Source organism: Molothrus aeneus, chromosome Z (assembly GCF_037042795.1).
Source record: "Molothrus aeneus isolate 106 chromosome Z, BPBGC_Maene_1.0, whole genome shotgun sequence".
Taxonomy (NCBI): domain Eukaryota; kingdom Metazoa; phylum Chordata; class Aves; order Passeriformes; family Icteridae; genus Molothrus; species Molothrus aeneus.
The window spans coordinates 46,446,430-46,473,590 of NC_089680.1; the positions used below are offsets into that span (position 1 = coordinate 46,446,430).

The following is a 27,161-nucleotide window of genomic DNA, read 5'->3' on the forward strand; positions in this document are numbered from 1 at the left end:
AGAAGGAAAGCAGATGAGAGCCCATGAGGACATGTGAGCTTGGCTCCAAGGTGTAAGTCTTTATAGGCCTTGCAGGTATTCCCGCATTCACCACAGTTTAATAAAGAATGACCACAAGTGATTGGTTATCAATATGACCAGAAAAGATGGTCCTCAGCCAATAAATGTGGAGCAAAACCAAGAGCTGAGGAAGACACAAAAGAAAAGAAACTTATAACAACCTTCACATGTCCTTCTCTTTTGATTTAATTTTAAAATTATTTTCAGAATTCCCCATCAGGATCAATACTTTGATACTTATATCTGTATCAGAAGAGTTTATGTATCACATGGACCAATGTTTATTATATACTGTAGATATATGTCAGGCTGTGGTTTAATCTAATAATACATGTTTCAAATGTCTTTATTATTAAACATAAGGCCAAGTCAGGAGGAAAGATTTTTAAGCTGTCGCAGAAAGCTCTAGGAAACAAAATTGTGAGTAAACTTCTAATTTTCATGGTCTTGATTTAGAAGATAGTATCTGTAACAACAGCAAAATTCTATATGCACTCGTGAACATAAGAGTATAAATAAATTAGATTAGCAATAACTTCTGTGGAGAAAAACCTTCTGCCTTTTAGACTTCCCTATATACAAGGCATACTTTGAGAATGAGCTCATTTTTTTTGAGATACTGTAGTAGGCTTCCAGTAACATTTTCTTCTTATCCCACACTTTTAATGTGTGCAGCTCTCGGTGACCTTCAGGGGATCTATCCACTCGTCTCAAAACTTCACTTCCACTTTGATTACTTCTCTGCTGTGTGGTTGGTGCCTCCACAGCTCTCTCCCATCTCAGTCTTCTATAATGCATTGAAACTGGCTGACTTGTCCAGTGAGGCAGACCATGTGTCTCAGGTGAATAGGTAACGTTTCCCCTACAGTCTGTCATCTTGGCTACAGCCCATGGGGCTGAGAATACTGTAGGCTATGAATTCCTCCCTTTCCTTCCTCTACAAGCACTGACAATTTGAAGGGTTGGGTTATCAACCACCAGATATTTAAAGAAGGCATAAGCCACTTGGGTTCAAGGTCAGTCTAAAACATAGAGCAGAGCCCCCTTGTAGCAGGGTCTGCTGTCAGTGCCAGCACTGCAGGCACACCTGGAGTAATACACCACTCAGCAGGAAAGTGGGGCAGCAGGATCTGGCATTGTGTTTAGGTAACGAGGGAGTGTTCTTGGTTCATTATCTCTGGAGATTTTACTTGTAGGTAAAGATCTCATTCAAGCCTCCATCAGAAAATGTATAAAAACCCTGCTAGATCTTTTGCATCATGTCAGTTCCTGTCATGACACCACAACTGATATTTCTTCTGCACCCTCAGCTGTAATCCTGAGCTGCATAGGACAGGATGGGCTAAATGGGGAGGAATAAAGAAGAGGATTAAACTCCTCTGACACCTTCCAATCCATTATAAATCTGACTTCATATGGTCCCATAACTACAGCCTTGCTTATTAGGGCAGATGAACTCCTGCGACCAGACTTCCCCCTCTGGTCCATTTCTTACTGACAGTTGCTACTGATGACCTTCTGCAGTATGGGAGGGAGGTGATGACGAACTCTTTTTGTTAGCTCTCTTCCTCCTCTTCACTAACAACCTCCTCCAGGTCCTGAGGTCCCTGCTCTGCTCTCTCTTTCACATAGGCTGCCTTGATCTGTTCAAGTTCACACAGCTCTGCCTCCAGCTCTTCTCTGTGCATTGACCGACGGTTCCTCAGCAGTTTCATGGGGAAGGGGTTTAAGTCATTGAAGGCAATGTTCATCAGCTTCCTACGATAGAAAGGACAGCTGTGGTCAACTTATTTACTGGCTGGTAACACATGGTAGCAGATACACCAGGAGCATTCTGGGGTATTAAAGAGTAGGGCCACAGACTTCAGCTCTCTGAGATAAGAAGTCACCAAACAGCCGAGTCTTAAAGGAATTCTTTCCCACACAAACACCAACCCAAGCAGTACTTCACATACACGTGTACCATCCCACCTTTTAAGATATCAGTGTGCAGCCATCATTTAGGAGACAATGGATCAGATGCCGATTCTGATGGCCTGTCAGGGAGGGATATTCCTGATGCAGAGCTTTTCTGATCACAGAAATCTGCATCTCAGGTACATGTTGCCATTCAAGGTCATGGGTTGTGCTGTGTTCCCAAATACCCCAACTACAGCTGAGAGAAATCCAGCAATCACTAGCACAAGTACCAGCTGCTACAAGAAGACTGACCCAGACTTTGTGGCTTGCTCTGCTGGTAGCATGCCTTTGCTTGAGCCAAAAAGATTTTAAATAATACAATGAAGGGAAAGTCAAAAAGAGATAAATGGATCCATGTGCCACAGACCTATCAATGCATTTGTGTCTCTCTTAATAAACTAGTCACAACTCCTGTTAAACTGACCCAACAGGCAAGCAAGTACAAATACAGAATGGAAGCTTGTCTACAACTCAGTCCTACCTGCCGTCCGTGATCATCCTCGTGAAGAAGCGTAGGTACTGGTAGATCTCCACACTGTCATGAATTCTTAGGATTTCCTCCTCATTGTATTTAAAAATTGCAAGAGCATAGCGGAAAATGACCTGGAGGGTTAAAAGGTATTTGAGTAGATAAAGTTTTAAGTAACTTAAGGTCCAGGCCATCCTGTAGAAAGATGGTGTTAGGCACATAGCACTGCAGTACAGACTAGATCCAGGGTTACTCCTGCTCTCAATAGTATGTTCTAGGGCAGGCCTAAAGGAGTACAGAGCTAATCTCAAGAGAATGACCATCTGTTAGCTAAATTGCAACCCCAGAGAATACCAGGCTCTACAAAAGTACCCCACAGGGGTTTCACAAGGGTTCTGCAGTTCTCCCTATGCACAGGGACAGTGCAGGACTCACATTTTCAGATACTGTCTATCTTATGCTGCCTTTATCTGTAATACTCCTAGTTGTGTCACAGAGTAGGAGACACCATGGCCTATCAGAGAGATGTTTTGCAGTACAACTATCTGCTAAAAAGTACCAAGTGCACAGAATCAGAAACTAGGTCTGCCTACTAGGAGCAAGTACATAGAAAACAGGGGCTTGGAGACATCAAAGCATGCCACCAAACAGGCAGGATAGGCCAAGCAGTTCAACCTCACGTATGTTTGACATATGTGTATGCCCATCACCCTGTCACTATGCCACAGAGGTGGTACCGATGGAAGGAAGGCCTAGACTGAGAGCTGCACCTTAGTTCCCTCATACAAGAAGGCATCCCACACTCGCAGGAGGATGTCGCTGACCAGGCTGTCCACAAAGGCCACCAGAAACCAGTTGAAGGTGATGAGTGAGACATCAATGCAATACTGTTCAAAATGAGCCATGAGGCGAGGCACCTTCTCGGACAGGAAGTCTTTGAAGACTCTCTGATCTACCTAAAATTGACAAAAAAGAAAACAATGAAGTCTTAGTCAAGAGCAGTCCTGCTGTTAGAGGAGAGGAGTGGTGAAACAGGACAATGGCCCTTGCATGTCAGGGTCATCACTGGTGCTGCCTTCTAGTGAACCACACCCTAGGAGGAGCAAAGCATCCTTTGTCTCCCAACCCTTCAAACTCACTGAGCAGTGTACTTGTATGTGGCATCCACAGCAAGGCAAGGCTGAAACAAGGCCAAGATATAGGCAGAGAAATACACATTCTTCTCAAGCAAAGAGTCATATTCCTTGCCAATCTCAAAGTCAACAGGGAAAATCTGACACATCTTCCTGCATTGGTCTTACTGGGATTTTCTGTGATACCATGAGCATCCAATTGAATGACAGGCATTACAACCTGCTCAGGTCTGAATGACTGTACATGGCCCAACAGACTGAACACCTTGAATACCTCTGACTTTGCAAGAGGAACCTGGTTTTCTCACTTAAGCTTCTCTTTGTGGTCTGATTACTGTCTGTGCTTTGCTTCTGGTTGCATGAGCCAGAATACAGAAATACAGTCAGTGAGATCTTTGATCCGGGTTTGTAAAGGTTTCATGTCAGTAGAGCCATGCTTTCTGGAGGGTAAGTGCTAAAGAGCAGGATCATGTTCAGGGCTTCCCTCTGCCATATCATATCAATGCCCCAGCTGTATCAGCCCACTTAGCTGTGGCACAGGGGTACAAACTATACAGGTAATACGCTTTGTCTTCAAAATTTGCAATTGTAAGTTTTCCAGCCAACTCAATTTATCAAGCCAACCCACAAAGCATCACCTTAGATGTTCCTCTTTACATGGGTCTTGGCTAGACTTTCAGATACCAACCATGAGGTCAGAAATTCTTTCTAAAGAAGACTTTCAGCTGACAGTGTTTTCTCACGAAATGTAGGCAAGCCTCTTCAGTGTGTCATATTTTCCCTGTCAGTCTCTACTTATACAGTATTGAGTGCTGTCTATTAAATCCTACAGCTAACACAGCCTCCTCTGGAGAGACATTTTGCTATCTTCAAAGTGATATAACTGTTTCCTCAGTCTGTGAGTTGGCCTCTCCACCACCACACCACTGTCCCAGTAAATGTTAGTCAACAAATTCACTGGTATCAGTCACTCTCAGCTACTGAGTCTTGAAGCCTCCTCTAAGCCCACAGATAAAAACAAACCTTTTTTTCTCTAAAAGGACCTCTTTCACAACAGAGACACCAAGTAAGGCTTACCAGACCAGGCACTGATGGGTGTGGGTGTTGTGGCAACACAATTACAATTCCATTGAATTATATGAGAGTTAGCTTATCTCAGTCTGCCTGGGAGGACAGAGTATATCTAACACAAGACACACTGAAAACCTTGAAATCCAGTGATTCTGAATCAGGTGGGTAAGCTATTTGCAGCACAACAGCTGATATCAAAAGGCCAGAATCTTTTCTGATGTGCAGAGAGCCCCATAGTGAGAACTAACACCATGCTTGATCATGGACTGAGGCAAATACAGTGAATATAAAAATCTCAGCATTTTCATCCACATGTACATGGCACACCAAAGAGTGCAGCTTCAAAAACTGAAGGGCTGCAAAGTGGTGGCTTCCTCATATTCAGTCTATACATACCAGAATTTGCTGCTTCAACTCTATTAAAACTTCTTTAAAATAAGTAACTGTGCAATTAATGGGGCACTTTCCTTCTGACTAATGTGATTTCATTTTATTACCTCATTTCCTAGAGCTGGTGACCAATTTTGCTGCTCTATGTGAATGTAACAATTTTGAACTCTCAAGTCTCCAATGCCTGTGCAATGGAAGGGATTGTAAGGTGCTATCACTATCCTGTGAGAAATCAAACACACAGCAGGTTGACTACTCACTTTTAAACCTTTACTTCACATCACTGTATGAGAGTCCAAGCAGATGTGAGGGTGCTCAGCTCACCTGTGATGTTATTAGTGTTTCACTGTAGTAATCTGCTGGCATTATGTTCTCCACAATATAAACTAGACACCAGAAAGCACTTTCCTCATCTTCTAGGACCAAAAGAGCAACAGCTGCCAATCTGTGATGGACAAGACATGGTGAGAGTATTCAGTACTGCAGGAGGAGTCATCAACATAGGAATTAAAGAATACAAGAGGTCTTTTTGCATGTCTCCAGCTCCATCAGTATCCAAAATATCAAATGTGGCAGGAAAGCCAGACAGAGGCAAGTGATCTGTTTTCATCTGTTTCTGATGTGATCTTCTTTCCCATGTGGCTCTGTCAGAACATATGGAACTGATGTGACAGAGAGAGGTTTCCCAGCTAATGGAATGTTCTGTAGATCTGCTGAAGTTTGTAGTGTGCTGATTTAGGCTATTTCAATACAAGAAAGAGGTCACACAGAGGTACTTCATATTATGTGATATAGTTAATCTCTCCATACATTCTTTACAGCCCTGACCTCCTTCAGCTGTGACTTACTGCCTTTTAGACAGACTAGAAAGATGATGCCTTTTATTAAGGGCTCTCTGGAGGAAAGCTTCTATCATCTTTCTGAGGATCATCCAAAGATCATTTGGAATAAACAGCTTATGCACATCTCCCTCATGTGAAAAGGTCCAACTAGAAATTCCCTTCTAACAGCTAACGCCTATTGCCTTTTCTACTGGCAGCACAATTCTAGGAAATTTAGGTTCATCTTTCCTATAGCCTTCTTTGGGAAGTGAAAGAAACTTTTATATTCTCTGAACCTTCTCTTTTCCAGACAGAAAACAACTGTGGTTTCCTCAGTCTCTCTTTGTGTCATTTGCTGCAACTCCCTTGCATGTTAACACCTCCCAACATTTCCTCCAACTGTTCTCAGCAAAAAAGGGAATCACCAGGGTGGTGTTCTGCTTTACTACTTTACATTATTACTTAAAAATTCAGCCCCAGCCTTGTGGTGTTATTCTGGGACTGCTTCACTCCTCCTCCTATAGCTGTGCTTTCCCATTCTGTAACTATAGAGATGCCATGCAAATGCATCCTGCTGCTTTCTGGATCCCAGTTACAACACTGGATGAAAAAATAAGTCACCAAATGCAGAATTCTGCAATTAAAAATTAAATACCTACAGCTAGGACAGAACTGTAGAGAGGCAAGAGCCTAAGGCTGCTTGAATCACAGCCTAGAGTATGTGTCTACACCTTTTCAGTGCCATCTCATGAAGAAGCAGCATACCTGTTCAATCCCTGGCAGTATCCAATGGCAGGATTGTGCCAGGAGAATGCCAATAACACCCTCCGGAGCCTGGGGATGAGCTGGGAGGTGGGAGAGGAGAAATGCTTGTTGTTGGTCAGTGTGCGGGGCAAGTCCAGCTCAATCTGCCGGCAGGCCGGGTGCTCAGTGCTCCTGCTCTGCTCCAGCAGCCGCTGGTAGTGGCCAGGCGCTGGGCTGCAGTGCCGGCTGACCATCCACCACCACACCCGCTGCCGATGCTCCACTGGGATGCCACTTCGGATCAGACTCTTCAGCTCTGCACAGGGGTTCAGCTCGCCAATGCTGTTCCATCTGTCACGGAGGGGCTTCTCCACTATTTCCTGGCTCCGCAGTTTGTTGGACTTTATCTCAAGGGCTTGAATTTTGGCAAGGAGTTTCCAGTCCTCAATTTCATAGTCAGGTACAGTCATAAACCCATACTCATCATACTCACTGGAGGGACACAAGGCAGTGTTTAGTTCAAATGACAGTGCTGGTACCTGTGTCAAGGACACTTAACACTTACATCCCAGCTACAGCCTGCTGCCAGGCTCACATCACCTATACTGGAGCACAAGTACGTACTTGCGGGTGGGCACCCCCTACCCCCCTCCCTTTCCAGGCTGCACTGAGATCTGAGAAATGCTCCATAGGCTTCAACTTCACTTTGTTGTGCTGTCACTTAATATCAAATCTGGGTTTTTCTGATCCCCTTGCTAGGGATTTTTTAAGTGATCTCAAACACTCATTTGTAACAGTACTCCTTCACTTCTCTGCATGTGACTGCCTACCTCAGAGCCTTAAAGACAAATGAGAACCTGCAGCACTGGAATACACACACCAACTCAAGTGTAACTTTGCTCTGAGCTGCAGACCAACCTCATCAGACCCCTCATCAGCCCCTAAAGAAATACTGAGCTCACCCTGTATACCTTCTCCCTACCCTGTCCCAGTGCAGAGAAGTTCTGTAGGAGAGGACAAGAAAGACTTTGGGGCATGAGATCAAAGAACAGAGATCCACAGTTCCTTCTGATGTCTCCTTGTACAAAATGCAAATCTCTTACTGATCAGAACACACCAAGAGTACAGATAGTACAGCTTGTCAAGGTTTGTGCACCATCTGTCCACAAGGTGGGAAACTTATAAGGTATCATCATATTCTTGACAAAGAGACCTAGAGGGGGTCTCCTCTTGTGGATGCCAGCCTGGTCAGGGAGAGAGAAACGGCAATTGTTTCTCACAGTGGTTTGTGAGAATTTTAAGGAATTGTAGGAATGTGATAACTTGTTAGTATAAACAATCTGCAGGTGATGTTTTTCCACTTTGTTTTCCTATTCTTCCCAAGGATGATGTGTAACTAGCCAATCAAGTAGAATGTATCGTATCAGTCTATATAAACTGAAAAATCCTTTGTAATAAACTTCTGTTTCTCCCCTTGCAATTGGGTCTCTCGTCTGTTCTTGTGTCATTCTCAGCTCAAGGGTGACATCATCTCCAAAGCTACATGGAGAACCTGTGAGACTGACCAAACAGATAAAATGGGAACTGCTACAGAACAGGGGCCCCCACTGTGCAGGAAGGCATAGACACAAATGTAGGCCCTGCTACAGAATGTTGTTAGATGTATTTTGCCTGCACACTTCCCTTTGCAGACAGGCTTCTACAAAGCTGTGAATATCCCCATGCTCTCAATTCTTACCTTACAGGGTTCAAGTTAAAACCTTCTTCCGCTTCTTCCTTCACATCCCACTGGAGAGCTTCCTGGATGAGGTTCTTCACCAATTCAGCATGCGAGATGGGCAGGCCAGGGACAGCCTCCTGCAGCTTTCTCAAGACTGTCAAGTATTTGCTCTCCATCTGGCAGTTTCTTGCTTGCAGGCAGGCACACTGTTGGGGAAACAAGAAGGAAAGAGCTCGCTCAGTGTTGCTCAGTGTTGCCTTCCTGTGTTGCCACTGCTCTCTACTGGCCTGGTCTCCACATAAAGTAAAGACTTCTGCAGAGCAAAGCCCCAGGAAACACATTTATTAGTTTTCCACAATCAGTGGAATTACAGCCATGAATGAATCACCATGGTCTATGAACAAGCATAAGCTGCAGTAGCTAACATGCAACTGAAATTGCTTGAGTGGGAGACCTACTACATTATCACCTACTTTAACTACTGCATTGCGTCAGTAGATGGCCACACCCCACCAGCTCAACTAAGGACACAGTCAAAGAGCCAGCTCTGCAGCTGAGTTCTCTGCTGTCTTTTCCCCTCATCCTCAGACAAGTTCTCTACACCACGTTGAGCTGTATCCTGCTAAAATATACCACTCCAGAGACTGAGCTGTAAGTATAGCATTTTCAGGATACATGGTAGCACCACAGACTAGGTGATCACATGCCCCTCAGGATCCCCAATCCCATGGCACTAGTACACATCATTTCTCAAGGAAACCCAACTGAGATCAAACAGCAGAACAGTACCTGCCACCACCTTAGTCCTGCTCACAGAAAGCAAAAAAAAAAAGAATAAGGACTATTAATGCACTCCACAAGTGGGGAACTGAGGCCACATAGGTGACAAGACTCACCCAGTGTCTCACAGGAAGCTCAGTGAAGAATCCTGTTCAGTGGGATGCAAAAGTTGAAAACAAGAACAAAACAGAGAGAATTACGTTGCATATAGAGGGGACAGAAAGGAGCATGTTTCTTTCATACTACCACTTTAGTCAGCATTTTACCTCACACTGAGCATGCTGGGCTCGTGTGATAACTTCCTTCTTGAAGGTTATGGTAGTGTCAGGATGAGAGGGCAGTAAGTTAGGAGGAAGGCAGGGTTTCAAAGAACTAGAAAGCAAACAGATGTAAGAATGGCAATAACACTCCAGAAGTCATACCTGTGAAGACATACCTGTAATGGCACACTCCCCCATCAAATGGCCCTAAGGCCATATTATGATCTCAGAAATGCTTGTTAGGCCTCAGTCTTGATGAACAGCACCTGGGCTAAGCTCTTGTGCTTCTCAGAAATATTGTCTGCTCTCAGGAATTGGTGCTAATGAGCTTTGGTTTTTAACAAACACCACTGGAAACTTATCTTTCTTGCAAACTCAAGTGGAGGAACATTTTTGTCATCAAATTTTCAAAAGTTACCAACTGCAGCCAGGATAGTAAATTACTAAAGGCAATTCTCTTATGAATGTATAAACAGTAGTCCCAAGTGAGACCCTCTGAGCTCTTCTGAACCACAGTGTGCTGTGATCAGTAACCTCCCTCTGAGTCTCTGAGTGGGGCCTCTCAGAGCCAGAGAACTCTCAGGTTTGCTGTGGAGCACCACTGCCAAACAATGATGACAAAGCCTGGGCCCATGCCCCCACTCCTCGAGGCTCATCCCTTTGGCCTGCTGAGAAGTTGCAGACATCTGACATGAGCACTTCACTGAGCTTGAGGGAGAATTTTCACGGGTGCCTTGTACGTACTCTAGGTCTGTGTGAATACGTTACAGAAAATGTACCTAGAATCTTAGATTCTCAAGTATTTTAGGTTAGTTAGGCCTATAAGTGAGTTACTGTTGTGATTGCAGTAAATTCCATAGAATCTTTTGTAAATTGTTTAAATTCAGCCATTGTTTAAGTGTGGTTTACTTTAAGTGTGTTAAAATCTTTAGGCCCAAACTATTGTTCAAGTCCAGAGCTAAGTTTTTTGCACAGGAGTCCACACTGAACCTTGTAGCTCAGTGGGAGGGCTTCCCTTATTCCTTTTATGCTAAAGCTTTCCCATCCTTACCCGTTTCCATCCCCAGCTTCCACATAGATTTTTAACTGATTTTTAGGTTAGTACTATTTTATCTTTGTGTGCTTTAACCATCTAGTAAGTAGTAGAGTGAACCTTGACAATGAGCTTTGCCATGCTTTCACTTCAATATTGAGTCTGCTATGCCTAACCTTTGCCAGTGATTCTTTAAGCAATCAAAGACACTCATTCACAACAATACCTTAAAACCCAGGGAAGTAAATCCTAGGCAAACCCACAAAACAAATGCTGGCACACAGCTCCAGCCTTGAGAGTCGTTCAGGACCAGAAAATAGGATTAGACAAGTCTGAGAGTAACCAGGTTTTTGACACTTATACAGCTAGAAATAAAAATACAACTTAGGAAAACGTAAGAACTCTGATCTAACTGCAAGACTTCACCATGCTGCCACCTAGCAATGTCAAGTCCAGCAAAGAAACCATGACTAGATGGAGTCAGGACTCAATCTGTCAGCTCTCAGGAAATTTTTCTGATTGCCTACACAGGGTTGTTTTTTTATTTGCATAGCTGAAATGCAGAAATTTGGGTTAAGCTTCAGCACCTTTAAGGCTAATCTTCACAGGTATTTTACTTCTATTGAAGAATTAAAATTATCATGTCTAATTTGGGAACAATACAAAGCAGTAAAGAGGTCACACTAAAAAAAACCACAAGAAAGCTTATTCCTCGTGGATCAAAATCTATTCTGGTGCCATAGAAGAGAAACTTTGAAAATAAATTAGTAACAGTTCACACCAAGGAAAAAGGTTCACTTTGGCTTACCTTCATCAGGAGAGCTTTTTCATTTTCAGCAACTCTTGTCCAGAGTCGAGTAACCTGGTGGATCTCAGAATTGAGAAACTGGTTCTGGGTTTTGTATGCATCAATATCATCCTGCCATGAAGCAAAACAGTCACACAAGGAGAGATCTTGAGGGACTTAAAATTCCTCACATTTCAGGGACATCAGATTAAGTTAATGACAATAAAATATCTCAAAAATTCTGTGTTCTGAGGAGTAGACAGGACTCCCTAGTACAAACATTACCTACAAAGGAAATCAAGGCACAATATTGTCTTGCATCAACAAGACACCTGAAAATGCTAAATGTATATACATACTTAAACACTGGAGAGATGCAGACCATATAAAGCCAGGGATTCACTTCAGATTAAGAATATATGTGTTTTGTTTGATTGATTGGTTTTATTTTGGTTGGTTTCTTTTTTTTTTTTTTATATGAAACAAATCTCAGCCCCATGGCTGGCAGGCAAAATGAACACACTCCACAGAAAGTGGCTCTTTTGGCAATTCTCCACCTCACACTAACTTATAATTACAGCTGTGCACATACAACAGCCTGCATCTGAAAGAACCAGGATGTATTGGGAAACTGCAAGACAGAAACACAGAGCAACAAAGTAAGTGAAGGCAGCAAGTCAGGCTGCAGCTGTGAAACAAAAGAAAGAAAATAAAGTGGGAGGCACTGAATGATGACAGAAAGTCAAACAAAACAGGCTCTAAGCTGAATCTGAAACTGACCCAGATGCTTTTTAGGACCCTATTGGCACCAGGTGAGCCCCTTCCAGCCTTCCTCTCTTTTGGAGAGGGATGGAGCAACCACCAGAAGTATATTCTGTGCTTACTGCAATGAACATCCCCCACTGAACTGATGGCATAAAAATGGACTCAAAAGACCTGTGCCATCTCACACACCTTCAGATGCTCAATCTCCTCCTGCTGCTTATACAATGTCTCTACAGTGATAGTGTTGGCTTCTTGCAGGGGATCAGAGAGCTCTCGGGCCATCTGTTCTGTCAAGGTCATGATGACTTCTTGTTTGGCATGGTTCTTCTCCATCAGAAGCTGCACATGTTCCTTGAGTTCCTGGATATGGCTGTCTCTCAAAGTCAGTATCTGCTCCAGTTCCTTCTTTTCTTGTTCAAGAGCTTCCAGTCGACTTGTCAGATCTGCAATTTGTCTCACTTTGTGGCGCACGAGCTCCAGCCTGTCCTTGTCTTCTGTTGCAGTGAGATACATGTTAGATACTCGCTTCTCCTGCTGGGCTGCTTCCAGAGCTTTGTGGAGAAGTTTGACTAGTTCCTGGAAAGGGAATGCAAAACCATTACATCACTGCGCTGTCCAGGGCAATGGCATTATGGACAGCACAGACCCAACAGTGAAATATCTCGAAATTGCCTCCTTTCAGAAGGAAAAAAAAATGCAGAAATCTTGAATCCACAGTGACACGACAGTGAGATGTTCTGCTCTCAGAGAGCCTGTGTCCTAGGTTGACTATATGATGCTTTTATCCCCAATTGTCTGCTCTGTTTATGCTGAATAATAAGTTTTGCACCTTTAAGACTTGTTCCAGAGAGTCAAGGGGGGAGAGAAGAAGCGCAGAGTTTGTTTTCAGACACTGAACTCACTCCTCCACTGGACTGTTGTTGTCTGCAGATGGACAGACAATGGGGCAGAGCTCTCCTTTGTTTTAGTTAGTTTTAGCTAGCTGAGGCAAAGAAGTTCCCTGGACTGTGGGGTTTTTTCCCTTTTCTTTGGAGCTGTTTAAACCTGCTTTGGACTGGACACCCAGCAGAGCATCAGCAGCTGCACCTGTGGCCCCCCGGGCCAGGCCTGGGCCGTGGCATTTCCAGCGCCTGAGGGACTGATCAGAGACTGAGTGAGCTGAGCTGCAACCTGGGGAGGGGACTTTCTCAGTTTGTCATCTCTTTTGGAGCAGCCAGGGGTTTTATTGTTTAATATTGTTTTGATTTTATTGTTTAATAAACAGGTTTTTTCCACTTTTCTCCAAGGAGGTATTTTCTCCTGGACCAGTTGGGGTGGGAGGGGCAGATTGAGTCTGCTCTCCTAGAGGAACCCCTTTGGGGGTTCTCTTCCAAATTTGCCCTGAACCAGGACAGCCTGAAAGGTCTCTGCAGCAGTTCACAGATGACTTGACGTGGATTGGTAGCAAAAAAGCTGTTGCCCACACTGTCTGAACTCTGGCTTTCCTACAGTCATTCTTGGGAAGCCCAGCAGAGAACATGGAGATCTGGTCAGCAGTGTGGTAAAATGGGAGGGAAATAATGCAGTCTGCAACTACCTGTGCTACCAGAATGAAACTGCAGTATCCATTTTAACCTTCCTTCTGACAGAGTCCTCCCTCACTCTATCCTGCATGAAGGCATGAAACCTTGCCCCACAACACGTTGCTGATTCAGGCTCTGCCATCTCAGACACTTAAGAAAGCAAATCAAGGATGCAACTGACTGCCCAACATGGGACTTGGCTCTCCTGCCTCTTCAGCTGGAAGAGCTACCAGCCTCATTAGCAGAGAACCTGGCATTGCTCCATGCTTTGAAGAACAGTTTCATTCATGAGCAACAGCCCTTGCAGTGACCCATGCCCTGACTTCTTATAGTTAAATCACACCTTAAAGGTGGGTCACTGTTCAAAAAGAATGATCTGCTGTTAATACCATGACTCCACCTGGCAGTTCTCACCAGTGTCACAGTACCCGTTCAGGACTGAACTTATCAAGCAACAGAGATGCAGAAGCAAGATAACAGCAGAGTACACTTGGATTTGTTTTACCTCCCTCTTACACCTACTGCACTTCCTAGAAAGAGCTGAAGGTCTTCTTTTGTGCTGGGCACACTTAGGCACACATAAGGTGGTAACACCAGGAGCTTCAACTGGTCTCCAGTTACTGCCTGATGAGCACTTCTCAGTGCTTCTATCACACCAATGTGTAAGGGAGTCCCTGTGCCCAGCCTCAGGGCCCTGACCCTTAGAAATAGTAGTCTCTTCATCACACTCACCTTCTGTGACTTGACTTCCTCTGTGAGCGTCAGAATCTGTTGCTGAAGGACACTTACTTTATCCACTGAGTTCTTCTCCCTCAACAATTCTTCTGAGCCTGGGAAGCCACTGTTCATCCACCTGGCCTTCCTAATCCAGTTCAGCCTGGGCCCCATCCTCCCATCTTCCAGGGTCCCTTCCTTAACTGAGGGGAGATAGACTTAATTTAGACAGAATTGCTCTTCTACTATGGACTCCCAAGTCTTGCTGTGGGGACTCAACAGTTCCGCAGAGAAGGCTGACATACAGGACATGGATAATTGACCCACAGGATTGGAGCCAAACCTGTAGGGATCAGACACTGATATGCCCACAATAAACAAAGTTGTGATGGTTTATGGCACCTGTTAACCCACCTTGCACCCTGCTCATGAATCTGGCCCACAGGAAATGGAAGTTACCACCATGGAAAGGTATGCATCCAGTAGAGCTGCCACACTTAGCTTGTGGCTGTGCAGCAATTATACTTTTACTTCAAATAAATCTGGTGGATTTTATTTGTTTGGGGTTGATTTGGTGGGGTTTTTTTGGGTTTTTTTTCTGGCTTCTGCAGAAAGTTCCAGAGGTAGGAGATAGATGGAACCTGAAGCAGAGCCAAAAGAGTCAGTCTTGTGGCAACAATACAGGAAGATACTTGAGACAATGTAACAGAGTTTTCATATCCCTTGAAAATTTGTCACCATCTCATTTCCATTCCTGCTAATCCCTGCTAGAAGGCACCCCAGTCAGCTGACACAGCTCAGTAACAATCACCTGCACCTTCTGCCTCTTGCTCCTCATCCACATTCTCAGGATGCTCTTGGAATTCATCAAAGCTAAAGACATTCCCGTTGCTCCCCCAGAGCTGCTTGGAGCCACAAATATTGTAGACAGTGTTTCTGAAACAAGAAGAGATCAAGACAGCCTAGTGAACAGAAGTCATGATCACCGACTCTAGCCAGTGCATAGTCAAACTATTCAATTCCTTACCTCCCCTTACTTCTCACCTCTCCTCCCAAAACTTATCTCCTTCATGTGCTGAGAAAATTAACTCTCTATAGAATTGGTGGATTTGAGGAGAGCAAGGTTGTAACCAGTGTAAACCAGGAAAATGCCACAGAATCAGTACAGCACAGCAACAGTCAAATCAGATAATCTTTCCCCATGTGCTTCAGCCCTATACATAAACACATCAGATCAAAGAGAGGATCACAGGTAACAGTAAACTAACCACATCCTTCCCTCTCCCCTTCACTTCCTTCATCCATCCCTATCCTTAGTTCACTGCAGAAATCCCCAGGTACCAAGAAAGGCTGCCAAGAGAAGATCAGTTACCTACAACACAGCCAAAACTGGGACAAATGATCACATTTGGAGTAGCCGCAGGTCCTGTGCTCTGAACATTTAATAAATAACCTTGCCAAAGGTTATTTACGAAGTCATAAACTAAAATGTAGGAAAGAGTTTCAGGAACAAAAAACTGCAGTCACACCCAGGAACAGTTTGTTACAACTGCTGCTATCAGATATTGCCAGAAGCACTAAGAGATGACTTGATAGAATCATGGAGAACTACAAAGGTACAAGTAGTTTGTGTAAAACCTGTACCAGAAAACATGCATACAAATCTTTTTCTTCTCCTCCTGTGCTGTCCTTCAGCTAAAACAAAAAACAAGTCCCTTGTTTTAAGATCTATAAAAGACTCAGTGTTTGCTGCTTTCTTAACTGTAAATGAAGCTGCCATTTAGATACCATTATCCTTTTGCCTTGCTACTCTAAGGCTCCAGAGCAGAAGAGCAGACATTGCTGACCTTGGAGAACATACTAGTGTGTAAGACTAGCAGACCTTCAGTCCCTGTAGTCTGCAGCTAATACTCATCCAATGCAATTTTCCTACTTTTCCCTATCTAATGCTGCACTGTTTTCTCCATGAGTCTATGGCAGCTCAGGGATCCAGATGTGCTATGCTCATGAAGACCCAGCCTGACAGTGATAGAGCCTGGAGAAATGTTTACTGAACAAGGGCAGCAATACAAATTGAAGCTGGAAAGAGACAATTGTTACTTAAGCTCATGCTTGAGTAAAAGCACAACACGGGAGCAGGGGCCAAGGACATGTTTGTGTCATTTTTAATCAATAGGAAAGAATGGATAGCCTGAAAAATAGAACAGCTGACTTTGAGGAACTACAAATGTACAAGTAGTTTGTGTAAAACCTATACCAGAAAGTATGCATACAGTTTTTTTCCTTCTCATCCTGTGCTGTCCATCAGCTAAAACAAAACAAGTCTCTTGAGATCTATAAAAGACTCAGTGTCTGCTGTTTTCCTGACTGTAGATGAAGCTGCTAACATGAAACACTGGTCTCATGGGGGATCTTTCTTCATAAAAGCATCAGATTGTAGCTGCAGCAGTGGTGGTAAAAAAACTACAGGCAACTTCCACACCAACGATATTTGGCAGGTGCCTGGCTGCCTACCACACCTACGGCCACTTACTCATTTTTTATTATGTGAAAATTAGCGACTAGGAAACATTTAAAGAGATACTGATGAAGTTGTCTTTGTGAAACTGTAACTGCCCCAGACTAGTAACTTTTAACCTGATGGGGCTATCCATTGCAACAGAAGCAGGCAGTGGGAATACTAACACCCTTGAAACTCAGCAAGCAAGAGCAAGTTGTGCAGTCAGGCCACGTTACAGGCTCAAGCTCCTTCTCCCTGGAGTTCCTGCTTTGGAGAATACACTACATTCAAGGTCCTTTGAAACTACTGGAATGAGCTAATGAGCTTCTATAACTACCTACTGAGTAGAGCTGAACCTGATCATGCGCTCTTCCAAGACCACTGTGCAGATGGCTCATACTAGGCATGAAAAGCACTGACTACACTGAAGAGAGCTTAGTCAAGTCCTAGGTCTGCTACCAGGATCTTTACTAATAGAACTAGATTATGTGAAATGCATCAAAACAGGGGGATGTGAAAGACCCACCTGCAGGAAGTTTACTTTGGCCTGGACTAGCCTCTGAAAAGGTGCTTCACAGTTCTCCAACCTAGGGAAGAGTCCCATTTCACACAATACATGACAGGCAAAGAAGGTACACAGTGGCAGGCCAGCTTGTCAACTGCACTGCAGTTCTCTTCATGCACTTACTGTATCTCTGTCCAAGGGTGCTTAAGGGAGATGTTCTGCAAAGCAGTAGATGTTTGGGGTGCAGGCAAAGATGCTGCCTTTAAACCCACTGCTTCTGTTGGTGTTTTCACAAGAGGCAGAAAGTCTTCATTGTCAACTACATCTACAAATATAAAAACAAAACAGGACACAAAAGCAAATAAGCAAGACAGAATTCCATTGGACTTTGGGTCCTTCATGTAACCTGACAGCCACAACAGCTTATACAACAGATACACATTACATGTGCAAGTGGTCAAGGACAGTGGGGTAGGCTTCCTTAATTTTAGGTTAAATTACATAAGTTTCCATGTACAAACAGAATGATCTACTCAAGGACAATCAAGTGATTTCAACCATATATATGAGCATGACTAACATTAAACAATCAAACTTTAATGGCTTAAAGGTATAAGGGAGGAGAATTTTGCTGTTCTCTTCCCACATTCCAAACCACATTTGATAGTTTTAATGTGCAGATAACACTCTGCAAGAATAGTTTGTTACCAAATTTTTGCCTGCTGTAGCAAGATGCCAGAACCTTTCAGAGCAGACACTAACTAGGGAGGGCATTATTTGTTTCAAACAAAATGTACATATAGTCATTACTGAACAGGTGGATACCCTGATTGTGCCCTCCCCTGATCCACTGACCTATCTACTACCATTTCTAGGAATGGACATCTTCAGCCCACTGCTGGAAAAAACATTACTTGCTTGAAATTTCAGAGGCCTTACAAGAGTGATATATCAAATGTGTACATTTCACACGTGTGAGGAAAATCAAGATGATCACAAGACACATATCCCCAAACATATGCTGTGGATAGGAGGCAGCTTTTTCACTTTTATACATAATAAGGCAGAAGTGTCCAACATTGGCCAAGTACTGATATCTGGCACCTGCATTTAAAAGCCTGACCAAAACTTCTACCCACTTCCAGATGAGGAACACCATTCATCACCAGGGGGCTGAAAGCAAAAGAAAGGCTAACATGTGCAACACCTACTTGGTCTTCCAGCCAGAGGTTCATTCACAAGCTGGGAGCTGCCCACAGGAAATCTGCTCTGAGTGTTGCAAAATTCCCAACGTCTCATTTGCAGCTGCTGCAGCCAGTACATCATTGCTTGTTTGCTGATTGCCTAACAAAACAGGAAAGGGAGGGGAATCATCTCATCAACACAAGACAGAGCCTGAGGAGATGACCACCACTTTCCTGCACAAGCCAGCAGGAAAAAAGGTCAGCTGTATCAAGCCTATCCATAGCTGTATCTGCTGTATCTGCATCCTCTGGTACTAATACTGATTTAGGAGGACAGAGGAAATTTTTAGTATGGCCTTAAGGGGTAGAATCTTAGTGGACCACTGACCTAATTTTAAATGTGGTTTGGTTTTTTATGGTCCAAGACTAAGCAGAAATGTCCCAATTGTTTTAGCCAGGAAGCATCCCCAGAGCTTTTTAACAATTACTTACACAGAAATAAAAGCCTAGCAAAGAATCCTCCTGGAACAACCATTTTAGACAGAAGAGTTAAGAGTTTGTGTTCTGTAAATGACATATGGACTGCAGGACTCCTCAATTACTTTAATTTGGCTCACAGTTCCGCTTTTATTCCTACTATTAAACAACAGCCATCTCACAGGTAAGGAGACTTGCCAAAACAATGCAAGTAATTTAGGTCCAAGTCATAGCAATCTAAGCTACAAGGACTCAAATGAAACTCAAGCTAAAAGATACCTGAGTAACAAGTATGTCTATCCTGACTGAGAATTTTTCATTACCTTCAAAGTAAAAGCTCTGCTTGGTGTTCTGATCTCAAAAACTCCTTCCCCATTCTCCATTTTGCAGTCAAAGCTGGCACTGGAGAGATCAATAGACCCCAAAGGATTAATGTCCTGGGCAGTTCTGTAGTACAGTAAGCGACATTTGTTTTCATCGTAAAAGAACCAGCGAGACTTCCAGGTCTTGATTGGCCCCTTGATACCCAGCTTATTTAAATAACCACAGAGTTTTTTTCTGGATGTCTCTGTGCTGGTTTTCACCGGTACATTTTCCAGTTCTCTGGGAGAAGGAAGCATGTCTTTCTCTCTTGCTGAGGTTCCATTGCTGCTGTTAGTGTCTGGATCTGACTCCACTAAACTGCCTGGAGCAGCAAGCATACATGCTCCGCTTTCTGGTCCTTTCTTCATCCCTTTAAGGAAATAGATCGAAACAGGATACTCTCTAGGTAAATAAGCCAATCCCAATTATATCATCACTGTTACAGAACCTGCAGACAACAAAAAAAGGAAGGAATAAGTTCAGGTCTGCCACATGACAAAAAAATACTTCCTAGCTTTCAAACTACCTAGCCAAGGTCTCCAACTCTACTTTTGGTCATTGCTCCCTGCCCTCCTCTGCTCCGATGACCTTTAATACCTGTTTTCTCCCTTTTTCATTCCTAAATTAGGCTGGACTAGCAGCCAAGAAACAGTACCTTAATCTCTTGTGAGAAAAATAAGTACAGCCTATGGGCATACCAAATCCATAGCAATAACCAGGGCCTTCAGTACTTAATGTTAAGGAACAGCTGAAGAAAACATGGCAAGATAACAAGCTCTGCAAGTAGGCACATAGTCAGGTCAAGGAATTGCAGGTAAGTGTGTCCTGGTATTTGCACTGAATGTTCAACTAATATTTTAAACCATGGCATCTGGAGAAAAATACAGCATTATGTAGCATCCTTATGAATAATTTATATCAGCTGACTATAGTTGTTAAAATGCCTGCATGTTACGTTAGTTCTTCATCCAGTAGAACAGATTCATATGATGAATTATGCACCAGAGAAAGTAATTCTGTGGTCATTGCAAAAGAGACTTGGTTGCCTTAGTGACCAAAGCAACCACCTGGGTCCCAGAAGTGTAAAATAAAAAGATAAAATTCGGGCTGGAGGAGATCTTTGTAAATCTCAAGTTCAACTTATCTCTCAGATATAAAAGCTGTAGCCAGCTACACAGGCCCCCATTCAGGTAAATTTTTCCTTATGCAAGGATGGCAATTTTGCCATGTCTCCAAGCACTTTTTCAAGTGCTTAACCATATGACAGATGTGATCTTTTGCTCAGAGTGGCAGATACCCACAGCTCCTGTATAAAGAAAGCTAACAACACTCCAGCAAAGTATCTATAAATAACTTCTTGCATTTTTTGAAACTTCAGTTCAAGACACTAACAAAGCTGAAGCAAATATGCGAGCAAATAAATTGCTGCAGTGTTAAGTTAGTGTGAATCCAACTGCAGACACAAAACTATTCAACCCAACATCCAGCTGTATGGCAACATGTCAGTGAGATAATACAATGGAGCACACTGAGATGTTTCCCAAGCTGATCTATTTCCTCTGCTCTTAGGAACAACTTGTCCTCATGACTGAAAGGTTTATGCATCCTAGCACTGGCTAAGCCCCAACATGTTTATTGCTGCCCCCTCCTGTTCCCACATTAGCTTTACAGACAGCTGTCAATAATGTTCACTCTTTGTGAAAAGCTACTTAAATTCTTTTAGTTCACTCCCATACACTGTGGATCACGGTTGTGAACACATTCACAAACACCAACAACAACCACTCTGCTACCTTCTCCTTCAGAAGGTGTTGCCTCAACTACACTTCTGAAACGCACAAAAAAACTTCATTTCCAAGCTAGTTTTGCTTGTCATAAAGGAAATATCATCAGGAGGAACAAACACTTTCAACTTTCCCAAACAGACGCTGAGGCTTTTATGTCAGTACCAGAGTAAGTATCTTCTGTACCCTCTGCAGATTCCATCACGCTTCTACTTCTTGCCAGCGTGATGATCCATGGATCCACACCATGAACAGGACCAAGCAAGGACTTTATGTAATTTAATTTAGGTTATTTAGTAAGCATTAGGTTCAAGAAACAAGTTATAAGGAATCATGTCAGAGCTGCATTCAAAGACCTCTAGATAAGACCTCACCTCCTTAAGGGAAGTAATGAGGAGCTCCTGGAAGCCACCGTCTCCTGGCACAGAGCTATTGCTGCAAGCACAACCAAGCAGGTACCCGCAGTCTACAGCAAATCCAACAGCAACAGAAAAGCAGCGTCTGTCTCTAGTTTTCTTCGGTCCAGTAACTGCCGGGGAGCTGTCTGAAAGATATATTTAGCCGAAAGCTGCCCCGACACTGACTCACCAATGAAAACGGATCAGGGTGGACCCTGCAAAAACCTTTCCGGAGCTGTGATCAACGCAAGGCAGCCCCCATGGCCACTCCCCGTGCCTCCCGCAGTGCCGCAGAAGCGCCTCCCAGCCCAGCTGCACCGCGCGGGGCACCAGCGACGGGGGCCGGAGCCTGGCCTGAGCCTGGCACCGCTCGTACCAGCGCCCGGCTGGGGCGGGGGGGCATCCGAGCCGCTCGCCGCTCGGGGAATTTGCGGGGGGGGAGTGGCGGCGCGCCAGCCCCGCAGCCCCGCCGGGAATAGCCCCGCCGGGAATACCTGCGGTGGCCGCCGCCCCGCGCTTCCTGCCGGGCCGGTCTGCCGCGCTGCCGGCGGGGCGGGGCCCCGGGACAGCGGCGGCGGCGGAGCGCGAGAGCAGCGGGGCGGGGGAGGTCAGCTGCAGCCGCGGGAAAAATATCAACAACAACAACAATATAGGGCATTTCAGACGGGTTTCGGGAAGAAAGTGATTCATCAGGGTGATGAGACCCACGGAAGGCAAGCAAGCAGAGAGGGACAGCTCGTGGGCTAGACGGGACCAGCAAGTGCCATCTGCCATGGAGCACTTCTCTCCAGAGCTGAAAAACCACCGGGTGGTGGATGCAGATGCTGCGAGAGGCACGGCTGTGCAGTCAGCTGGGGCAACTCAGCTCAGTGAAGCACATTTCACGGGGTAAAAACAGTGGTAAATTGGTGAGTTGGGATACTGGAGGCTGATAAGATCAAGCTGCACCAAAGGAAAAAGCCTCTGGAAAAGATACTGCAAGGAATAGGGGTGTCAGACCACCCTAATGAAGCAGTGTAGGTCCTGGGGGCACAGGGGACGAGACATGCAGCACAGGCAGGTTCACATGCTCTCTGACAACTGCCTTTCCTCCCACCAGTGCAGCCTGGCACTGCTGGCCTTGGCAGGTGCTGTACTGGCCTGGGAAAACGCTTCTTATGCCTTTATCCCAAAAATAAGGAGTCTGGGTGGCTTTAATTTTCCTTGTGTGCAGTGATAGCTGTGCCTTTTCCACTGGTCTCAGAAAAGCCCTGAGAGTTTAGAGTTTAGAAAGTGTTGCTGAGTTTTATCACTGACTTTAGCTAAGTTTAGTACCCAGAACAGCAAAAAGCAGACCTGTCCAGGTGTGGCCCATCTTTCCACTGGCCTAAACTGCCAAACTGTAGAGCACATAAAGCTCATTACAGCATGCAAAATTTACAGATTGCCATAGACAAATCTGAGACAAAAGACAAATTTGAGACAATCTGTCTCAAATTTGCCTTTTCTTGGTATTTGGCCAGTAGACTGGATTATAGGATCACATAGAATCCCAGAATTGTTAGGGGTGGAAAGGATCTCTGGAGACCATCTAGTCCAACCCTCCCTGCCAAGGCAGTATCACCTAGAGTAGAATGCATTGAGGTAGGATTTTAATATCTCTGGAGAGGGAAACTCCACAACCTCCCTGGGCAGCCTATTCCTGTGCTCTGACGACTTCAATATAAAGAAATTCTTCCTCATGCCGAGGTGAAAGTTCTTGTGTTTTGCTTCTCATCCTGTCATTGGGCATCATTGAAAAGAATCCGGCATCATCTTCTTGTCACCTGCCTTTGAAATATTTGGATGTATTGATGAGATCCCCTCTCAGTCTTTTCTGGACTGAATAGGCCCAGGTCCCACAGTCTGTCATAAGAGAGAAGCTCCAGGCCCCAAATTATGTTTTTCTCCACGGGACCTTCTCCAATAGCTTCCTGTCTTTTTTAAACATCATCAGTAGAGACTGACTGAGTCTAGCTCCACTAGGAAAAGAGGGAAGTGTGAAGGGTATAACTGATTGCACAAAGTCCTTCTTTCCCCTGAAGGCTGAACTACCTTCTCCCCCTCAGCCACACCTGGAGGGAGGTGGCAGAGTGTGACAGAAGCAGTGGCAATAGGACAGCGCTAACCCATGTGAAGGCTGGCCTGTAAGTGCCTTGGAAGCCTCAGCTGGGGTGCTTCAGCTGGCTAGTGCCCAAATGGCTCCAAAAGAATCATCCTGCTCCTACTGTCGTCTTATATACTGGCACTGGCAAGGCGGGACATCAAGTGCTGTGTCCAGTTCTTGGCTACTCTAAAAAGGACATTGATGTGCTGGAGCATGTTTGGAAAAGGGAACAAGGCTCATGAAAGGACCAGAAAACATGTCTTATGAGAACTAGCTGAAGGAGCTGGGGTTGTTTAGTGTCCTGAAGAGGAGGCTCAGGGCTGACCCCATTGCTCTCTAAAACTCCCTGAAGGGAGGGTGCAGTGAGGTGGGGGTCAGTCTCTCCTGCCAGGCCTGCAGTGAGAGGACAAGAGGAAATGGCCTCCATCTGAGACACGGGAGATTCAGATTAGATATTAGGAAAAAAGATTATCACTGTCAGACTGGTCAGACATTGGAATAGGTTTCCCTGAGAGGCGGTGGAGTCCCCCATCCCTTTTGTTTAAGCATCTGGATCTGGAGTGTGGTTGAAGAGTTACAGTGGCAGTGCCGGGATGGTTGGAGTGGGTGACCTTAAAGCTCTCCTCCAGACTCGGTGATTCTGTTATTTGGGCAGGCTCACAGGGAGCTGAGCTCCTGAGGACTCGCCGAGCTGCATCTGCCGCCTCAAGCGGGGCGGCTCGCAGCCCCGGGTCCAGCGCTCCGGCACGGCCCGTGAGGGAAGGAGAGGCCGCGCTCCCCCCTGCGGGGCGACACCGCGCACGGCGCCTGCGCCCGCCCGCTCGCGCTGCACGACGGGGCGGCGCCGTGAGGCGGTCCCGGTGCCTGCCGTCCTTCGCTGCCCGGCGTCCCTCGCCGCCCGGCCTCATCGCTCGCTCCCTCCCTCCGCCATGAGGAACCTGCGGCTGCTGCGGGCCGGCGAGTGCCGCTCCGCCGCCGCCACGGGCACCCCGCTGTGCTTCTGCCTCGGGGCCGAGCCCGGCGTGGTTCTCGTGGGCTCACAGTACGGGCTGGTGGAGCTGCGCCCCGGCGGGGACTCGGTGAGGGCCGCGGCTGCGGGGCAGGGTTCTGGTGCTTGCCGGCGTGTTGGGGTCGGCTGTGGTTGCAAAGCCTCCGCCAGCGGCAGCTCGCCGGGAACTCGCCTGTCTCCTCATGCGGCTCCCCCTTCCTGGCGGTGTCTGCGCGATCCTGGACCCTCCCGCTGCTCCCCGCGGCCGCTTGCTGCTGTCTCACGGTGCCGTGGAAGCCGCTGCACTGTGGTTTCCGTGGCTGAAGAGGCTTTCTGTGCCTCTAAAATACTCTATCTGCCTTTTTAAGAGCGTGGCTGTGTTAGACACGTGTCATTCGCGTGGTTTAGTCTTAAGCACGACCTGACGAACAGTTGCATCCGAACAGATTCACAAAACAGAACCAAGCAGGCAAAGAGGTGGTGAAGAGTACAAGAGGAAACTTTGCAAACTTTGCACTAGGGAGGAAAACACGCCGACATACCTCTAAAATAATAGAATGCTATTGAGTCATGAATTCCTATTAGAGCTGTGTTGCTTTCTTCTCAGTGTGCAACTCTGAGGCATCTAATTCCTTCAGTACATTCAATTCTGAAATTAACTGACAAAAAAAAACTTTGGAGCTTTCCAGGGATTTAATTTTCAAAGATTGCTGTACCTTAACCATCCAAATGATTTTCCTTAGAAATTATTTTTTATGCTGTGTATAGTAGTCTGCATGTCCCCTTAAGAGCAGCGGGACACTTTTAGCAGCTACCCACGCACTTCTTAATGTTGATACTCTGGTGAAACGTGAAAAGGGTATTGAAAGGTGATTAGCAGGGCAAATTGGAAGTTGTGTATTGTTTGCTCCCATATTTGGGTTTTCTCATTTTCTTCTATCACTTTTGCCATAAGTGAAGATAAGTACTTGCGAGTTGGCTTTTTTCTGGTGCCATTCACACACTCTTCTACTGTGTAGTGTTTTGTGTCACTGCAGTAGGATGAAATATACCTATGTCTTTTACGCTGTCATTTCTGCAAAAATCCCAGGGAGGTGATGTATAATTAGTAAGCCATTGGCCTTTCTGTATCAAGGTGTCAAGAGAAGTTTCCCTGACTGTGGATGGGTTCTTGCCTGAGGATGGAAGTGGCTGCATCGTGGGTGTTGAAGATCTTCCAGAGCAGGAGAGTGTGTGTGTTGCTACAGCAGCTGGAGACATCCTACTGTGCAATTTGAGCACAGAGCAGGTAACATGGCAGGAAAGACTCAGCTGTACTGAGGAAATTTGGAGGAAAGAGTAACATTTAAAATTTCTTTAGTGGCTAGTTGTACACTCATTGCATACTGAGCTGTGGCTAGTTTCCATTCTCAGGGCAGACAAACTGATTTTTGTGGTAGCCTTGGGAATGACTAAAGACAGAATATATACTCTGTAAAAGAACTTGAATTGAAATGATGGTTTGCCTGTGTACAGCCTGCATCCTCTGAGTTTGCTCAGTGGGCTCCTAGCAGCAAAGGATCTGCTGGAGAGTCTTACAGAAACAGGATATCACTGAGACTAGGTAAAGAATAAAGTAATCCATTCATAATCCACTATGTAGCTACCATTTTGTTATCAGTAGATACATGTTGGCATGATTTAGGAGATGGCAGAAACTGAGATACTTGCTTTCTCTTCCTTCCTCAGTGTCTTGTATCATCTTCAGCAAGACACCACAGCAGCACCCTCTGAAATCTGAATCAGCTCCCACAATACTAGTCCAGCAGTGCAGGTTTAAGTGGACATGAGATGATAGTGGTCTGTCTGAGTTAGCTGTAAAATTGTGGTTATTTGCAGCTTGTCTGTTTTGGTTCATGTTTGCACTTGATTTGCAGATACCACTTAAATGTGCAGTTAGCTGTATCTGAAAAATGTGTCCTGTATTGCAATTTATAGTGTATCATTAGGGAATAGATATTACCAGAGCTTTTTGGGGTTTTTTGGTTTGTGGGGTTTTTTTTGTTTTGGTTTGGTTTGGGGTTTTTTTGGGGTTTTTTTTGGGTTTTTTTGGTTTTTTGGGTTTTTTGGGGTTTTTTTTTGTTTGTTTTTTTTTTGTTTGTTTGTTTTTGGTTTTTTGTTGTTGTTGTTGTTTTGGTTTGGTTTGGTTTGGTTTTTTTGTGGGGTTTTTTTTTGCATTGACAGTTGCATCAGGTTTAACATCAGATTCTTTATTTTGTGGGGTTTTGGCTTACTTTTCTGGTTTTTTGCTTTACTTTCCAGTCTTCTTTTGGTGCAGTCTCGGCACCAAGAAGGAGGTCTGGAAGACTCTTCTGCTTATTCTAAAACCTCCTCTGTGTAAGCGAGAGTTAGTCTGCTGACAGGTGCCCAGTCACACTTTTCTTACCTGGAAAGATTGTGACCCCCAAGCCTAATTTCTTGAATGGCATCATGATGCTTTTTATCACAAGTGATATATTTGTCGTTCTGTTCTATGCCTTTTGCAAATCAGGGTAACCATGCATAACAAAAGTTCTCTGCCTACTGCTAT

General features: G+C 44.8%; 2 protein-coding genes across 3 annotated transcripts in view; one reads left to right on the forward strand and one right to left on the reverse strand.

Moving 5' to 3' along the window:
• Nucleotides 1–230: 230 nt before the first annotated feature.
• On the reverse strand, nt 231–21,681 carry TBC1D2 (TBC1 domain family member 2). 2 transcript variants are annotated; one of them, XM_066569838.1, is made up of 14 exons: nt 21,456–21,681; nt 19,258–19,745; nt 18,485–18,617; nt 17,457–17,598; nt 15,086–15,204; nt 14,287–14,471; nt 12,182–12,568; nt 11,249–11,359; nt 8,386–8,573; nt 6,669–7,139; nt 5,407–5,527; nt 3,259–3,444; nt 2,501–2,622; nt 231–1,818 (listed from the first exon to the last, which is right to left on the reverse strand). In XM_066569838.1, the coding sequence occupies exons 2-14, from the start codon at nt 19,663–19,665 to the stop codon at nt 1,617–1,619; spliced, it is 2,775 nt and encodes a 924-aa protein (XP_066425935.1). In that variant the 5' UTR covers nt 19,666–19,745; nt 21,456–21,681; the 3' UTR covers nt 231–1,616. The 2 variants fall into 2 exon arrangements, with proteins under 2 accessions (XP_066425935.1, XP_066425934.1); XM_066569837.1 differs by having other exon boundaries at nt 15,080–15,204.
• A 4,101-nt stretch (nt 21,682–25,782) lies between these two features.
• Nucleotides 25,783–27,161, forward strand: part of ELP1 (elongator acetyltransferase complex subunit 1) — a 34,954-nt gene continuing 33,575 nt past the window's right edge. The window contains exon 1 of the mRNA XM_066568888.1: nt 25,783–25,880. The gene's annotated coding sequence lies outside the window, so the exon portion shown is untranslated. The remainder of the gene's footprint in view (nt 25,881–27,161) is intronic.

Bases quoted from the DNA above. Each gene is read 5' to 3' on its own strand.
- TBC1D2 (XM_066569837.1), bottom strand. From the start codon at position 19,665: ATGAAGAAAGGACCAGAAAGCGGAGCATGTATGCTTGCTGCTCCAGGC. The intron at 12,569-14,286 runs GTGAGTGTGATG...TTCCCTTTCCAG, and splicing joins AGGAAGTCAAGTCACAGAAG to GAACTAGTCAAACTTCTCCA. The intron at 1,819-2,500 runs GTAGGACTGAGT...TTTCTATCGTAG, and splicing joins AGGATGATCACGGACGGCAG to GAAGCTGATGAACATTGCCT.